Source organism: Panulirus ornatus, chromosome 6 (genome assembly GCF_036320965.1).
Source record: "Panulirus ornatus isolate Po-2019 chromosome 6, ASM3632096v1, whole genome shotgun sequence".
NCBI classification, from domain to species: domain Eukaryota; kingdom Metazoa; phylum Arthropoda; class Malacostraca; order Decapoda; family Palinuridae; genus Panulirus; species Panulirus ornatus.
In genome coordinates, this window is record NC_092229.1 from 15669179 (window position 1) to 15688348 (window position 19170).

General features: G+C 39.6%; 1 protein-coding gene across 1 annotated transcript in view; it reads right to left on the reverse strand.

The window, feature by feature from the left end:
* Positions 1-671: 671 nt before the first annotated feature.
* Positions 672-19170, reverse strand: part of PIG-S (phosphatidylinositol glycan anchor biosynthesis class S) — a 57206-nt gene continuing 38707 nt past the window's right edge. Inside the window, exons 8-11 of the mRNA XM_071662636.1 lie at positions 16157-16310; positions 15746-15871; positions 5910-6133; positions 672-859 (exon numbers count right to left, since the gene is read on the reverse strand). Of these exons, the coding sequence (XP_071518737.1) occupies positions 745-859; positions 5910-6133; positions 15746-15871; positions 16157-16310 (619 nt within the window). The 3' untranslated portion in view covers positions 672-744. The remainder of the gene's footprint in view (positions 860-5909; positions 6134-15745; positions 15872-16156; positions 16311-19170) is intronic.

Consider the following 19170-nt stretch of genomic DNA (forward strand, 5'->3'; position numbering starts at 1 on the left):
AATATATAAGCAAAACGCCAAAAAAGCACTGATTAAGGGTATAGCTCTCTTTTCTGTTTCTTGACCAATTTACTTGCTCATTCCACCACTTGCTACCATACACTTAAACATCACTTCCCAAAATATCTTCTCACAAAGTTCATACTCTCCAGGTAACCCTACTCATGTGCTACTTTCAAAGCTTCTTTAACATGTCATTTCTACTTTCTCTAATGCTGCAACATACTTTCACAAACATTAAGTTACAAAGCTCTTGATATCACAGTACTAAAAGGAAACTACCCAGTGAGACTTTTTCCATGTGACACAATTCAAACATATTTTGTTGTAGATCCAACTGTCAGCGATCCTACTGATAGTCAAGATTACTTTCATTTCTGCAACCCGAGTTCATTGAGCTCCTATTATGACACAAAAGACATTTGGCATTATATGTCCATAAACTTGTGTGTAGCGCTGTAATAATCATAAAAAAATCCAATGGGAATACTTAAGCCAATATCAATTCCACTTAAAATTTCAAAAAAATTCTGAAATGTACAAAATGTTCTAGGCAATAGATCTGATCACTCAATGATTAAAACTTCAATTTCAAGCTCTACAGCCTAAATTATCTATACTAAAATTGTTGATGGAGTAGGCAATAATGATTGATAATAAAACAATCAAAATTAAAATCCAACCACTCACAAGTTTTCAATTTTTTTTAATGTACCCCTAAACAAAGTATACATATATTATGACCTACTCTTTCTTTTCCTTGTCCACTGCAGGTCTCCAAAAGAGACTTAAAACCATCTTTAAGGATAAGATGACAGGGATGCTCACAGGCAGGAACAGAGGAACATAGATGGCATACCTGTGCAAAGAGATGCATGTCACACTTACCACTCATCGATTAAGAAAAAAAATGAAGAAAGAAAGATACTGAGCAAAATGAATTGATCTTCACACTAGAGGCCAAAATGAAACATGTACATACAATTCACAGAGACAATATACTGTGAGGTGCAGGGGAGAAATACAGAGTTTACCCTTAGTGTTTGAGAAGGGTCATGTACAGAAGAATGTAAGTGATGATAACGTAAGTTTTATTTATTCTAATACATATGTCCTAACTGATTAAAAAATTCAATAACTTATTTACCTTGAAATACATTTTCTGACCTAACCTCTGTGATCAATGTTGTTAACTCATTCCAGTCTAGCTGCCATCACAAATTTTGAAACCTAGCCAAATTCATCCACATGTATTGCGTTTAAGCACCTTTCAGCACTCGTATTCAAATAAGGGATACACTCATATGTTACATGGTACAATCTATGAATCCCTCCTCAACTCCCATATCCTCAGAAATTTTGAATCTCAGTCTTCTCTCTCATCATCAGTATGGCTTCTGTACAGCAAGATCCATGAGTGATATTCTTCCCTATCCTACTAATGTTTGGTCATCATCCCTGAAAGTTTTTTGGGAATCCTGTGTAGTTGCCTTGGCATATCCAAAGCTTTTGATGGTATCGAGGTCTCACCTCTAAGCTCCCCAACTTTTGGCTTCCCTCCCTCACATATAGCTTCCTCTCCAGCTGATCTATCTCCATGGTTGTTGATGAATCAGCCTCTCCCCATCCCCTTCTCCATCAACAGCAATATCCCTCAAGGTTCTGTCCTGTCCATTACACTTTTTCTCCTTTTTATCAACAATTTCCTCTCTTCCACAAATAACTAAATACACTCATACAATGACTACTCAACAATGCATTTCTCCTTGTCCTTCAATTCTGCTTATCCAAGCGGAAAAATAAGAAAAAAAACCTCACCACAACTTGTCACATCACATACTTTCATACTTTGGATCAGCCCCTCTCTCCAAAACCCTCACATTCATCTCCCTCACGTCATCCATAAACATTATATACCCATGGTGACATCACACACCCTTAACACAGGCCCGCTTTCACCTAGATACACTCCTCCTCCTTTAATTCTATTCATTCATATGCCTTAATCTCCCAATGAAACCTCTTCACAGCATCTACTAAATTTCCTGCCACAATCAATTTGTAGCACCTTCCACAAGGCACCTCTGTCAACCCTATCATATGCTTTCTCCAGATCCATAAATGCCACATGTAGGCAAGATGTAGGCAAACCAATGAATTACAAAAGAGTCAGGATGATTCCCTGGACTCAAATTAAAGACTCTTACCTATGAAACCAAGAATTTTGTTCACTCTTTTCACTGCTTTTGTGCACCACTTAATTGGTTTTAGGTCACCAGAGAGTATTAAACCAGGTCTTTTTCCTTTTTTACCTTTTGCAGTTCACCATAATTCATACTGTAGCTTGCCTTTTCGATTTTACCACCAATACATAAAACTTTGCTCTTACCAACGTTAAAATTCATTTGCCACTTATGAGCCCAGTCATCAGTTTGTTTATGCCCATTTGCCACTTGTGAGCCCAATCATCAGATTGTTTATGTCAGTTTGAAGCTGTAGAAGTTCAAGTACATTTGTAAATTCATTTCTCAGCTTTGCATCAACAGCAAATTTTGATATCTTGCAATGCAGCCCATTACAATATCATAATATATGAGAAAGAGAACCTTTCCCAAGACTAATCCTTGTAGCACTCCACATGCTGCATCTAACCATTCTGAGGCTTGACCATTAATCACTACTCTTTGTTCATGGCATGTTAAAAAAAATTCCCAGTTCACATAAATATACCCCATCAATGCCATGTGACTTCACTTTGCTAATAATATTTGATGGGAACCTTATCGAAAGCTTTTTGAAAATCTAGATTGACAACATCAACTGCTTTACTTTCTACATACACATTGATTATATCATAAATGAAATCAAGCAAATTTGTCATATATGAATTAACTTTATCAAAAACTATGCTGAAAATCATTTATTAAGTGATGGTCTTCTAAATGGTTAACAATTCTATCTTGAATGATGGTTTCCATAAATTTTCCAACTACAGATGTTAAGCTAACAGGACAAAAATTTCCGGGAAGTGACTAGTTACCTTTTTTGAATATCAATGTTATGTTGGCAAACTTCCATTCATCCGGAACTTTTCCGGTGGTAAGTGTCTTACTGAGAAGGGCAGTTAAGGGCTCAACTCTCCTTTTTTGCCTCTTTTGTTGTTCTTGAATAAAACTTCTAAAGGCAGTCTATTTTATTTATTTTCATTCTGTTTATAGCTGAAAGTAAATCTTCACCCTTCATGTCAATTTGTTGAAGAAATTCCCCTCTCTTATCAATGAAAAGGGATTTGGGACAGGGGTTGTATCTTTGATTATAAATACAGATGAATAAAGGCATTTACTAATTTTGCCATAGACTTGTTGTCTTCAACCAAGTCACTTTCTCTACTTAATGGACCTATCCACTGGGTAATGACACTCTTGCTTCTAAACATTCCTGTAAAACTCCTTGCGGTTTTGTTTGCTATTTTCAGCAATATATGCTTCATACTGATGTATACTCTGTCGTATAACTCTCTTCCTTTCTCTATGCAAATTTACATACCTTATCCTATCATGCTGGTTATTGGATTCTCTGAGATTCTTATGAGCTAATTCATTAGACAACAGGCACTTTTATATTTCACCGTTCCACCACCTTGGTTTTGTTTTAGAAATAGACCATCTGCTACAAAATGCTACTTAAGTTGCCTCTGCAGCTTTTCCAAGCTATGTTCATGTCATTTTCATTAATCATATCATCCCAGATTTGCCTGTCAAGAGCAATGCAATCATTAAAATCTGCAGATTTAAAATTGGGAATTTTTATGCAACTATCATTTTGTTATTACATGCAGTGTTGAAAGTGACCTCGAGAGAAACTTGTTTGTCACTTGTACCAAACCTTTCAACAACTTCAACATTATTAATGAGATCTTCATTTGTAGGAAAAACTAACAAATTCTTGTTGCAAAAGGCTTCTCAGCTAATTGGATTAAGGCACTATCAAGCAAATTCAAGTAGAGTCCAAGCCCGTAATTAATGGAAAGGGATTCAACCCATTTAGGTACCGGTATAGTAAAATCTCTGCTATCTGATCATCAAATCTTTCTTCTACCTCTGGTGTCTGTGTGGGGGGCCTATAAACTAATCTGTTATTTTTCATGTAGTTTATCTATAATTTCTACACAAATGAAGCTGATATGCTCAGCAGTTACAGCAGCTTTTTCTATAGGATTTAAATGAGATTTGACTGAGAGTAGGACATCACCATCTATTTTGTTTCCCCTATCCCAGGACACCACCACCTATCAAACAGAATGTAACCTGGAATTGAGTATTCAGTGAGGATATCTCTATTGTTGATATCTAACCATGATTTGGAACAGCAATCATATCATATTTCCCTTCTAGTGCTGTTGTCACCAACTCTGAGACTTTACTTAGTATACTCTGAGCATTAATATAAAATATCTTTAGACAAAACTGAGCCCTATTTGGAAAAGTCTCTGTTTCATTTAGGCCTCCTCACACTATTAATACTCTCTTAACCCAGCCTTTCAGTTTCTGCACCTTCATTGTGACCTCCTGCTGCTCTTTCTTCAATACTTCTCGGTCACCCAATCTCTTTCCTTGTAGATACCCTTCATGCAATGCTCTTTTCTTTTAGTAACAAGTCAACAACCTCATCCCACTACTCACTATCCTTTCTCATACGCCCACATACTACTTTCTGCACACCACACTTCACATACACACACAAGCACAGCTTCCATAAATACTTTCCTCTCCTGCTTTATTTACTCTCACTTTATGCCATTCTTCACTCAATCTCTTGGTATCTATACACCAGCGTGTCTTTCCCAAGCTCACTCACTCTCACCATCTGTGTCATTTTCACTCTTTTACAACACTACAAACTTGCACTGTTACATTCACCAGAAAATGACAAGACATCTTACCTGCTGTCCCCTCCACAGCCTATCTGCCTCTAACAACCTTTCCTTTCCACATTTGTCCATTAGTACGTAAACAATAATGCCCACTGATTCCCAACCCCATCCACCCATACATATTATGTATTTACCTTTTTTTTGTATACCAGGTATACCTAAAAACCAATCATTTTTCAACACACATTCTGACAAGCTTGTTCCCATTTCCTCACCCTGGGAATCCCACACACCCTATTCATATCCTAAACTGCCAAATCACACATCAAGAAGACTCCACCCCTTGCATCAAAATTGCCCAAGCACTAACTTATCTCCCATTAGCCTTCTGTCTCTTCTTTAATCCTCTAGGTACTACATGCATTTATGCTCACAATCACTTAACTCTTGCATTCTAATTTCATTCTCAAATAAATCAGTGTTGAACTCTATTCCTTACACACTTTAACACATCCCACAGCTCCTCCTTCATGTCACCCACCTTCTTTGCTTCTGTCCTCACACTAACCCCAGACTTTACCTCTTGGACACTCTAAAACCACTTTTCCCCCTTCCCCTTGAGATTTCTTTAATTCACACTAAAAACAGTCAGGTTCCTCTCCTCAAACATAACATTAATCATCCCTTCTTCCCGTCCTGGTTACATCCATGTGCAAAGACATATCAGCCTGCGTGTTCTGGTAACCATCCTTGCTTGGGTCTTCATAAAAGGAGAGGAAGGCTTCTAGGCCCTGATTCCTGTCCCAATTAGTTACCTCTTACAGCACACAGAACTTCATCCATGTATCATACAAACAGGTTTTAACATGCACGGCTGCCACAAGGTGTTTTATCTGCTAGTTTTTCCCCAAAAAAGGCCTCATTTAGCCTTTCAAGCTAAGTCAACACACATCCCTTCCCCTTTATCATGTCAAACTAGAAAGGGTTCACAGTACATGCATATTTGGATAATTCAATAAATGCACAATCAACTCACTTTTGGTTGTCAGGAAAGTACAGCAGTGCTAACATAGAAGGATGAAAGAAGGCAGCATCAGCCTGAATAAAGGATCGACTGCAATAAAGGGTTGCCTCTTGCAGCCTGCCTTCTCTCGCAGCCCGGCCACACTCGCCCCATTCTTCCACTGCTCCCCATACCCATCCACCAACTTCGTCACTTATCACCATGTTGCTGATCTCTCCAACAAGTTCACACAAGGACTGGGAAAAAATTATATTTTTAGTGCTTTGCTCATCTCTTCATATCAATTTTTCACAACAACTTCAGACTATCCTCATGAGAATAACATTTCAAACAAGCAATGTGAGTTTAATATTATGGTAAAAGGCATAATAACATTATGACAAAGTAATGGGCCTGCCCTATTCATTGCTCAATTAACCTTAAACATGAATCAAAGGTGGCTCATTACCTTTCCAGTTCAGTAAGGCTGACCCAGTTTCATGGTTCAGTTTTACCAATTGCAATTCATCATTCTGACACCTTGCTTATCTATATCAACTTACTCTATGAATCAGGACATAAAAAAATGACAGCTCAATAAAAATCACTAGGTTCACCAGAGTTGAGGGACAAGTTAGTTGGGGTTTAAGTCTACATGAAGAAAGCTTGGAGGAAGTGAAGCATTTTTAACATCTGGGAGGGGACACGACAAATAACAGAACCAGGGAAGCGGAAGTGAGTCATACAGTGAGGAAGTGGCGAAAGCTCTGGTAGTGCTAAGAATGTGTGGAAAGAGAGAACTTTCTCTAGGAGAGCAAAAATGGTTATGCATGAAGCAATAGTAGTCACAACAATATCATATGGATGCAAGGCATGGGCTATAGATAGCATTGTGCAAAGGAGAGTGTCATATGGATGCAAGGCATGGGCTATAGATAGCATTGTGCGAAGGAGAGTGTATGAGTTGGAAAGAAATGTCTGAGGACAATATATGGTATGAGGTGGTTTGATCAAGTAAGTAATGAAAGGGTAAAAGAGATGCGTCATAATAAAAGAATTGGCTGAGAAAGCATAAGAGAGTGTGCTGAAATGGTTTGGACGTATAGAGAGAATGAGTAAGGAAAGGTTGACAAACAGGATATGTGTCAGAAATGGAACGAACACTGAGAAAGGTTGGGCCAAATTGGATATGGAATGATGGAGTGGAAAAGATCCTGAGCTATCAGGGCCGAATATACAGGAGGGTGAAAGGCAGGCATGGGACAGAGTGAATTGGAGCAATGTGGTGTACTAGGGTCAATGTGTTGTCAATGGACTAAACCAGAGGATGTGAAACATCCTGAGTAAATAATGGAAAGTTCTGTGTAGCCTGGATGTGAACAGGGAGTTGTGGTTTCAGTGCATTATACATGACAGCTCGAAAATATATGTGAGCAGATGTGGCTGTTCTATGTCTGTAATTAGCACTATCTTGCTAAAACAAGACACAGCAATCAAGATTGAAAGAGAAACATATATGTGTGTATATGGGTATGTGCATGTATGTACATATCAATAAATGGATGCTCCTCAACTTATGACCTATGCAATTATAACCATCCTTACATATGACCATCAAAAAACATATAATTCAAAAGAATGTAAGTAAAGACAAGAATAACGCTTGGTCATACATCCACCAAAGCTAACTACTCTGTGAGTATGATAGTGAATGTCAGACGATCCTGGCACTGTGTACATCACAGCATCTCTCTAAGTTCTCGCACTCAATTGCCATTCAGTAAGCCTGCATTATTCATGTGAATCTCACAAATTTTCATGCTGGATTAAACCATTTTTGTATAAAGCCCAAAAGAAAATGGGCATGAGAAAAAACCCATCACATGTTGATAGATCTGGCAAGAAGCCAAGGAAGATGCTCGATTTGGAATTGAAAATAAAGGTAATCACCCAATGTGGAGGAAAAAGTTAACGTGATTGCACGTGATCTACAGTTGTCCCACTCGACAGTCTCCACAATTCTAAGGACAAAGAAAAAATACATGAAGCAGTAAAAGGTTCGGTAAGTATGACATCTACAATAATAACAAAGCAACAACAAGGACCCAACCACGAAATGGAAAAGTTGTTGATGCTGTGGTTGGAAGATCAAATTCAAAATCATTAACCACTAATTTTACTAACAATCAAGCAAAGGCTAGAAGTCTTTTTGAGACTCTGAAGGAAAGAGCTGCAGAGGATTACATCAAGAACTTCACAGCAAGTCACAGTAGGTTCAAAAGACTTAAAAGAAGATAAAATTTGCACAGTGTTCGAGTCACAGGTAAAGCAGCAAGTGCTGACGAAGGAGCTGCCATAAATTGACTGAAAGTTTGGATGAATCAATGTGAGCTAAAGAATCTTAAATAAAAGGTAAAAAGAAACTACTGAATCATGTGATAAAGCTGGTTAATAAAATAAATGAGATAATCATGATAGAAAGTGAGCAGGATAAAAGAATGCTGTATGGGTAGACGAATTCATTTCGATATCCAACTGGTCGGTAAGAATGGAACTCGGACGTACGTCAGACAGCATCTGTATATATTATTCATTCTATTACCCTTGATCGCCGTTCCCCACATCAGCAAAGTAGCACCAGGATAAAGACAAAGAATGGCCCATCCACACATATACACACGTAAATACATAAATTCCCATACATATACATATACATATCAACATATATTAGAAAGGATTACAATTTAGCGCATGATCAAATATAATCGTCTGAGTCCACAGGGAAATGAAACATGACAGGTACCCAAGTGCACTTTCATGTCATAATCACATCATCAGGGGAGATACAAGAAAGAAATATAACAGTCAGTTGATATACAACGAAGTTGTAGCTAGGACACCATTTCGTAAACAAGTCACCTGTCTACCAAATGGTGTCCTAGCTACATCTCTTTGTTGTATATCAACTGACTGTTATATTTCTTTCTTCTACCTCCCCTGATGGTGTGATCATTACACGAAAGTGCACTTGGGAAATTATCATGTTTCATTTCCATGTGGACTCAGGATTATACATACTCGTACTTGCTTGCCTTGATCCATTCCTGGGACAACCCCACCCAACAGCATCACTACAACTTGCTTCAGTGAGGCAGTGCCATGGAACAGATAAAAAAGAAGCCACATTCATTCACACTCAGTCTCTAGCTGTAATGTGTAGTGCACCAAAATGACAGCTCTCTATCCACATCCAAGCCCCACAGACCATTCCATGGTTTATCCCAGACATTTCAAATGCCCTAGTTCAGTCCAGTGACAGCATGTCGACCCCAGTATACCACATCATTCTAATTCACTCTATTCCTTGCACGTCTCTCACCCTCCAGTATGTTCAAGCCCCGATCGCTCAAAATCTCTTTCACTCCATCCCTCCATCTCCAATTTGATCTCCTGCTTCTCCTTGTTCCCTCCACCTCTGACACATATATCCTCTTTGTCAACCTTTCCTCACTCATTCTCTCCATATGTGCAAGCCACTTAACACACCCTCTTCTGCTCTCATAACCACACTTTTTATTCCCTCACATCTCTCTTACCCTTTCATTACTTACTCAATCAAACCACATCACACCACATGTCCTCATACATCTCATCTCCAACACATCCACCCTCCTTCATACAATCCTATCTATAACCCATGTCTTGCAACCCCGTATTCTCTTGAAACTACTATTCCTTCAAACATACCCATTTTTGCTCTCTACAATAACGTTCTCTCCTTCCACACATTCTTCATCGCTCCCAACATCTTTGCCCCCTCCCCTACCCTGTGGCTCACTTCCGCTTCCATGGTTCCATTCGATGCTAAGTCCACTCCCAGATATTTAAAACACTCGACTTCCTCCAATTTTTCTCCATTCAAACTTACATCCCAATTAACTTGTTCCTCAACCCTACTGAACCTAATAACCATGCTCTTGTTCACATTTACTCTCACCTCTCTCCTTTCACACACTTTTCCAAACTTAGTCACCAACTTCTTCAGTTTCTCACATGAATTAGCCACTAGAGCTGCATAACTGGCAAACAACAACTGACTCACTTCCCAGGCCCTCTCATCCCCAACAGACTGCATTCTTGCCCCTCTCTCCAAAACTCATACATTCACCTCCCTAACCAACACATCCATAAACAAATTAAACAACAATAGGGACATCAAACACCCCTGCCACAAACCAACATTCACTGGGAACCAATCACTCTCCTCTCTTCCTTCTCGTACACATGCCTTATATCCTTGATAAAAACTTTTCACTGCTTCTTGCAACTTACCTCCCACGCCATGGACTCTTAAAACCTTCCACAAAGCATCTCTATCAACGAATGGGGCCTTTGTTGTCTTTTCCTAGCGTTACCTCGCACACATGAGGGGGGAGGGGGATGTTATTCCATGTGTGGCGAGGTGGCGATGGGAATGAATAAAGGCAGACAGTGTGAATTGTGTGCATGTGTATATATGTATGTGTCTGTGTGTGTATATATATGTGGACATTGAGATGTATGGGTATGTATATTTGCGTGTGTGGATGTGTATGTATATACATGTGTATCATGTGTATGGGGGTGGGTTGGGCTATTTCTTTCGTCTGTTTCCTTGCGCTACCTCGCAAACGTGGGAGACAGCGGCAAAGCAAAATAAAAAAAAAATTATCATTTATTTATCTATTTTGCTTGGGAAGTGAGTCAGTTGTTGTTCGCTGATGATACAGCGCTGGTGGCTGATTCATGTGAGAAACTGCAGAAGCTGGTGACTGAGTTTGGTAAAGTGTGTGAAAGAAGAAAGTTAAGAGTAAATGTGAATAAGATCAAGGTTATTAGGTACAGTAGGGTTGAGGGTCAAGTCAATTGGGAGGTAAGTTTGAATGGAGAAAAACTGGAGGAAGTAAAGTGTTTTAGATATCTGGGAGTGGATCTGGCAGCGGATGGAACCATGGAAGCGGAAGTGGATCACAGGGTGGGGGAGGGGGCGAAAATCCTGGGAGCCTTGAAGAATGTGTGGAAGTCGAGAACATTATCTCGGAAAGCAAAAATGGGTATGTTTGAAGGAATAGTGGTTCCAACAATATTTTATGGTTGTGAGGCGTAGGCTATGGACAGAGTTGTGCGCAGGAGGATGGATGTGCTGGAAGTGAGATGTTTGAGGACAATGTGTGGTGTGAGGTGGTTTGATCGAGTAAGTAACGTAAGGGTAAGAGAGACGTGTGGAAATAAAAAGAGCATGGTTGAGAGAGCAGAAGAGGGTGTTTTGAAATGGTTTGGGCACATGGAGAGAATGAGTGAGGAAAGATTGACCAAGAGGATATATGTGTCGGAGGTGGAGGGAATGAGGAAAAGTGGGAGACCAAATTGGAGGTGGAAAGATGGAGTGAAAAAGATTTTGTGTGATCGGGGCCTGAACATGCAGGAGGGTGAAAGGAGGGCAAGGAATAGAGTGAATTGGATCGATGTGGTATACCGGGGTTGACGTGCTGTCAGTGGATTGAATCAGGGCATGTGAAGTGTCTGGGGTAAACCATGGAAAGCTATGTAGGTATGTATATTTGCGTGTGTGGACGTATGTATATACATGTGTATGGGGGTGGGTTGGGCCATTTCTTTCGTCTGTTTCCTTGCGCTACCTCGCAAACGCGGGAGACAGCGGCAAAAAAAAAAAAAAAAAAATATATATATATATATATATATATATATATATATATATATATATATATCCCTGGGGATAGGGGAGAAAGAATACTTCCCATGCATTCCTCACTTGTCATAGAACGCGACTAAAGGGGATGGGAGGAGGGGGAGGGGCTGAAAACCCTCCCATCCTTGTATTTTAACTTTCTAAAAGGGGAAACAGAAGAAGGAGTCACGCGGGGAGTGCTCATCCTCCTCAAAGGCTCAGATTTGGATGTCTAAATGTGTGTGGATGTAACCAAGATGAGAAAAAAGGAGAGATACGTAGTATGTTTGAGGAAAGGAACCTGGATGTTTTGGCTCTGAGTGAAACGAAGCTCAAGGGTAAAGGGGAAGAGTGGTTTGGGAATGTCTTGGGAGTAAAGTCAGGGGTTAGTGAGACGACAAGAGCAAGGGAAGGAGTAGCACTACTCCTGAAACAGGAGTAGTGGGAGTATGTGATAGAGTGTAAGAAAGTAAATTCTAGATTGATATGGGTAAAACTGAAAATGGATGGAGAGAGATGGGTTATTATTGGTGCACATGCACCTGGGCATGACAAGAAAGATCATGAGAGGCAAGTGTTTTGGGAGCAGCTGAATAAGTGTTAGTGGTTTTGATGCACAAGACCGGGTTATAGTGATGGGTAATTTGAATGCAAAGGTGAGTAATGTGGCAGTTGAGGGAATAATTGGTATATATGGGGTGTTCAGTGTTGTAAATGGAAATGGTGAAGAGCTTGTAGATTTATGTGCTCAAAGGGAACTGGTGATTGGGAAAACCTGGTTTAAAAAGCAAGGTATACATGGGTATACGTATGTAGTAGGAGAGATGGCCAGAGAGCATTATTGGATTACGTGTTAACTGATGGGCAAGCGAAAGAGAGACTTTTTGATATTAATGTGCTGAGAGGTGCAACTGGAGGGATGTCTGATCATTATCTTGTGGAGGCGAAGGTAAAGATTTGTAGGGGTTTTCAGAAAAGAAGAGAGAATGTTGGGGCAAAGAGAGTGGTGCGAGTAAGTGAGCTTGGGAAGGAGACTTGTGTGAGGAAGTACCAGGAGAGACAGAGTACAGAATGGAAAAAGGTGAGAACAAAGAAGGTAAGGGGAGTGGGGGAGGAATAGGATGTATTTAGGGAAGCAGCGATGGCTTGCACAAAAGATGCTTGTGGCATGAGAAGCGTGGGTGGTGGGTTGATTAGAAAGGGTAGTGAGTGGTGGGATGAAGAAGTAAGATTATTAGTGAAAGAGAAGAGAGAGGCATTTGGACAATTTTTCCAGGGAATTAATACAAATGACTGGGAGATGTATACAAGAAAGAGGCAGGAGGTCAAGAGAAAGGTGCAAGAGGTGAAAAAGAGGGCAAATGAGAGTTGGGGTGAGAGAGTATCATTAAATTTTAGGGAGAATAAAAAGATGTTTTGGAAGGAGGTAAATAAAGTGTGTAAGACAAGGGAGCAAATGGGAGCTTCAGTGAAGGGGGCTAATGGGGAGGTGATAACAAGTAGTGGTGATGTGAGAAGGAGCTGGAGTGAGTATTTTGAAGATTTGTTGAATGTGTTTGATGACAGAGTGGCAGATATAGGGTGTCTTGGTCGAGGTGGTGTGCAAAGTGTGAGGGTTAGGGAAAATGATTTGGTAAACAGAGAAGAGGTAGTAAAAGCTTTGCGGAAGATGAAAGCCGGCAAGGCAGCCGGTTTGGATGGTATTGCACTGGAATTTATCAAAAGAGGGGGTGATTGTATTGTTGACTGGTTGGTGAGGTTATTTAATGTATGTATGATCCATGGTGAGGTGCCTGAGGATAGGCGGAATGCTTGCATAGTGCCATTGTACAAAGGCAAAGGGGATAAGAGTGAGTGCTCAAATTACAGAGGTATAAGTTTGTTGAGTATTCCTGGGAAATTATATGGGAGGGTATTGATTGAGAGGGTGAAGGCATGTACAAAGCATCAGACTGGGGAAGGGCAGTGTGGTTTCAGAAGCGGTAGAGGATGTGTGGATCGGTTGTTTGCTATGAAGAATGTATGTGAGAAATACTTAGAAAAGCAAATGGATTTGTATGTAGCATTTATGGATCTGGAGAATGCATATGATAGAGTTGATAGAGATGCTCTGTGGAGTGTATTAAGAATATATGGTGTGGGAGGCAAGTTGTTTGAAGCAGTGAAATGTTTTTATCGAGGATGTAAGGCATGTGTACGTGTAGGAAGAGAGGAAAGTAATTGGTTCTCAGTGAATGTAGGTTTGCGGCAGGGGTGTGTGATGTCTCCATGGTTGTTTAATTTGTTTATGGATGGGGTTGTTAGGGAGGTGAAATCAAGAGTTTTGGAAAGAGGGGCAAGTATGCAGTCTGTTGTGGATGAGAGAGCTTAGGAAGTGAGTCAGTTGTTGTTCGCTGATGATACAGCGCTGGAGGCTGATTCATGTGAGAAACTGCAGAAGCTGGTGACTGAGTTTGGTAAAGTGTGTGAAAGAAGAAAGTTGATAGTAGATATGAATAAGAGCAAGGTTATTAGCTTTAGTGGGGTTGAGGGTCAAGTCAATTGGGAGGTGGGTTTGAATGGAGAAAAACTGGAGGAAGTACAGTGTTTTAGATATCCAGGAGTGGATCTGGCAGCGGATGGAACCACGGTAGCGGAAGTGAATCATAGGGTGGGGAAGGGGGCGAAAATCCTGGTAGCCTTGAAGAATGTTTGGAAGTCGAGAACATTATCTTGGAAAGCAAAAATGGGTATGTTTGAAGGAATAGTGGTTCAACAATGTTGTATGGTAGCGAGGCGTGGGCTATGGATAGAGTTGTGTGCAGGAGGGTGGATGTGCCGGAAATGAGATGTTTGAGGACAATATGTGGTGTGAGGTGGTTTGATCGGTAAGTAATGTAAGGGTAAGAGATATGTGTGGAAATAAAAAGAGTGTGGTTGAGAGAGCAGAGGAGGGTGTTTTGAAATGGTTTGGTCACATGGACAGAATGAGTGAGGAAAGATTGACCGAGAGGATATATGTGTCAGAGGTGGAGGTGGAGGTGGAAAGATGGAGTGAAAAAGATTTTGAGTGATCAGGGCCTCAACATGCAGGAGGGTGAAAGGCATGCAAGGAATAGAGTGAATTGGAACAATGTGGTATACCGGGGTTGACGTGCTGTCAATGGATTGAACCAGGGCATGTGAAGCGTCTGGGGTAAACCATGGAAATTTCTGTGGGGCCTGGATGTGGAAAGGGAGCTTTGGTTTCGGTGCGTTATTACATGACAGCTAGAGACTGAGTGTGAACGAATGGGGCCTTTGTTGTCTTTTCCTAGCGCTACCTCGCACACATGAGGGGGGAGGGGGTTGTTATTCCATGTGTGGCGAGGTGGCGATGGGAATAAATAAAGGCAGACAGTATGAATTATGTACATGTGTATATATGTATATGTCTGTGTGTGTATATACATATGTGTACATTGAGATGTATAGGTATGTATATTTGCCTGTGTGGACGTGTATGTGTATACATGTGTATGGGGGTGGGTTGGGTCATTTCTTTCGTCTGTTTCCTTGCGCTACCTCACAAACGCGGGAGACAGCGACAAAGCAAAATAATAAAATAAAATATATATATATATATATATATATATATATATATATATATATATATATATACATACATCTTTCTTTCATACTATTTGCCATTTCCCAGGTTAGCAAGGTAGCATTAAGAACAGAGGACTGGGCCTTTGAGTGAATATCCTCACCAAGCCCCCTTCTCTGTTCATTCTTTTGGAAAATTAAAAGACAACGAGAGGGGAGGATTTCCAGGCATCATCAGGTATGGAAAGCCAATGTTTTCTCCTATGAAAGACAGGGTAAAAAGGAAGAAGGTTCTAATCCTGATTTTTCTAAAGAATGACTGAGAGAATCTCTCTTGCTCATGTTACAGACTGCAAAGGAAAGAAATAAAGATGGTGTTAACCATATTGTTGCACAACAGCAAAAATATAAACTTTCTCCTTTAATGTAATATAGGTAAGCAAGGTAAATAAAACTACTGACAGAAATCTCCACCAAAGTTTTATAGAAAGCTGCTTCATTATGATGCATAATGATAATTTTGTGCACAGCTAAAAAGTCTGTAACTTTACAAACATTCGATGCTATATCTTACCTGTAGAGTGATACGGATATTAGTCAAATAGGAAGATACTCTTGCTCGAGCTAAACCATCAAGCTGCCAATCAGTCAACAGACATCCATTCTTTGGAGGCAGTATTGCTACATTTTCTGTTTCTTTCTGAAAGAAAAGTACTAGTAATGTATCAATACCAAAAATCCTAAAAAAATAATTTTGTAAACAGATATCATCAACTCAAATTGGACTCCTCTATTCTCTAACTGATAACAAAAAATAATGATGATTAGTAAAGGTCATTCATTACCAGAATGAGATGATACATTAAATACAAAGCATACCACAGTCCCCTCTTAACCAAATTCCACAAACTAGCCTCAGCAAGTTCAGAAGACATGTAGTACACAACATAAGAATGATACAGCATACACATTATGAGTTACTCACTACAAATGGTATTGGCAACAGTCTGTGCAGATGAGTTAGAACAGTGCTCATGATCCAGTGAGAGTCAAGTGTAACATGGTGGGCCAATGATGCATTTGCTTCATTTGGTGGTACATTGTGAATCATTACCCCACCCCAACGTGGTACCAAGAAGCTGAAATACACAAAGAAAATGGTGAGAAAATATTTTTTCAGTCACAAGTATTGACCTAAGAGGTCACTCTCATTGTGTTATGATGCCATTTTCACTGTGATGTAGATTAACCCTAAAATATCATATACAATTATTTATGGTGTTATGATGTCATTTGTAATTTTGACTGAACCAAAAATCTTAAATACAATTATTTACTCCTGTACAATAACTTTTTTGTAAGCATGTGTCTCTTTGTCTGGCTACATATATTACTTCCCACTATAAACTGAGGTATCATTTCCTCAAAACACTGAAATAATATCTAACTTACCTTCTCACTTTTTACTTTCCCCATTTTAACAAACATCCTGTCTCACATTGCCCTAATACCAGGATTAATTAATATATTCATTTATCTTTGATACCTAACTGCCTCACCTGCCTTAGCATAATATCAAAATCAAGGTAACAAAGGCCTCATCAGTACATGCCCAATCTCTAGCTATCATGTTTAATATACCAGGCTGTACAAAATGAATAATAGCAGCTGTAGCTTGAAATGTAGAACCATTTAAGTTAAAATCAAATAGGTAGGAATGCTCTAACAGAAATATCATAATGAGCAGAGAGCAGCAAATTATTGCAAATGCAAAGTCATCTGCTATGTAATTACCTCAAGCAACACAGATTTACCATAAACTAGTCTGTAAAGTGAATACCAGGCTGTTACCAATCTGAAATTGTTGTCAAGCAATGTTAATTACTGTATTTACTGTAACAATCTATCTATATATCTGACACCCCTCAAGGGGGTGGCTACTACAATAGGTTCTTTATAACTAGTGAAATCAAGTGTCACTTCTTAGCCTTTGGGGTGAAAATATTGGTGAGAGAAGTGAGCTTGGGAAGGAGACTTGTGTGAGGAAGTACCAGAGAGACTGAGTATAGAATGGAAAAAGGTGAGAACAAAGGCCGTAAGGTGAGTGGGGGAGGAATGGAATGTATTTAGGGAAGCAGTGATGGCTTGTGCAAAAGATGCTTGTGGCATGAGAAGCATGGGAGGTGGGTAGATTAGAAAGGGTAGAGTGTGGTGGGATGAAGAAGTAAGATTATTAATGAAAGAGAAGAGAGAGGCATTTGGACAATTTTTGCAGGGAAATAATGCAAATGACTGGGAGATGTATAAAAGAAAGAGGCAGGAGGTCAAGAGAAAGGTGCAAGAGGTGAAAAAGAGGGCAAATGAGAGTTGGGGTGAGAGTATCATTAAATTCTAAGGAGAATAAAAAAATGTTTTGGAAGGAGGTAAATAAAGTGCGTAACGCAAGAGAACAAATGGGAGCTTCAGTGAAGGGGGCTAATGGGGAGGCGATAACAAGTAGTGGTGATGTGAGAAGGAGGTGGAGTGAGTATTTTGAAGTTTTGTTGAATGTGTTTGATGATAAGAGTGGCAGATATAGGGTGTTTTGGTCAAGGTGGTGTGTAAAGTGAGAGGGTTAGGGAAAATGATTTGGTAAACAGAGAAGAGGTAGTAAAAGCTTTGTGGAAGATGAAAGCCAGCAAGGCAGCAGGTTTGGATGGTACTGCAGTGGAACTTATCAAAAAAGGGGGTGATGTATTGTTGACTGGTTGGTAAGGTTATTTAATGCATGTATGACTCATGGTGAGGTGCCTGAGGATTGGCAGAATGCTTGCATAGTGCTATTGTACAAAGGCAAAGGGGATAAAAGTGAGTGCTCAAATTACAGAGGTATAAGTTTGTTGAGTATTCCTGGTAAATTATATGGGAGGGTATTGATTGAGAGGGTGAAGGCATGTATAGAGCATCAGATTGGGGAAGAGCAGTGTGGTTCCATAAGTGGTACAGGATGTGTGGATCAGGTGTTTGCTTTGAAGAGTGTATGTGAGAGATACTTAGAAAAGTAAATGGATTTGTATGTAGCATTTATGGATCTGGAGAAGGCATATGATAGGGTTGATAGAGATGCTCTGTGGAAGGTATTAAGAATATATGGTGTGGGAGGCAAGTTGTTAGAAGCAGTAAAAAGTTTTTATCTCTCCTTCCATATCACCAAACGCACCCAAGGCAGTTCGCAGATACTGAATTTCTGTTACCTCTTTCTGTCCCTCTGCCCTTATAACTATAACACATTTTAGTACACTTCCTTCTCTCACTCTACAAGGCTTTGCAAAATTTACACTTTCACTCTGTTTCCTTTCAAATATCATTACTATACTTCTACTCACATTGAACTTTAATCATCTTCACTTACACACATCAAGAACATAATAAGAACCTTCAGCAACTCCTTTTCATTCTCAGCAAACAACACAGTATCACCTATAATCAGGCTTGTCACTAACCACCACACCTCACCACCACACTCCATCACTGCACCACTTTTCACTAGTTTTGCTTCAATCTCAGCCACTTTATCCATATAAATGCTCAAAAGCCATAGTGATACCACAAAGCTCCATATCATATCCACTTGTATATAAAAAATCTAATTCAACTCTCCATCCACACTAACAAATGTATCCATCCATTCTAACAAATGTATTTACTCCCCTAATTGAAGGCCTTTACACAATCCACCAGTTGTTCCCCTACCTCATATATCCTAACACATCTCATAAAGCATTCCAGTAAACTGTTCCCTAACCTCACGTATCCTAATACATCTCATAAAGCATTCCGGTAAACTGTCATATGATTTCTGCTGATCCATAAAAGCTACATCAGCTTCTTACCTTTTGCTAGATACTCTTCCACAGGTATTCACACAGCACAATTCTGATCCACATATCCTCTACCTTTCTAAAAAAAAAAAAAAAAAAAAAAAAAAAAAAATTGCATCTCACTTATTCTGCATTCATC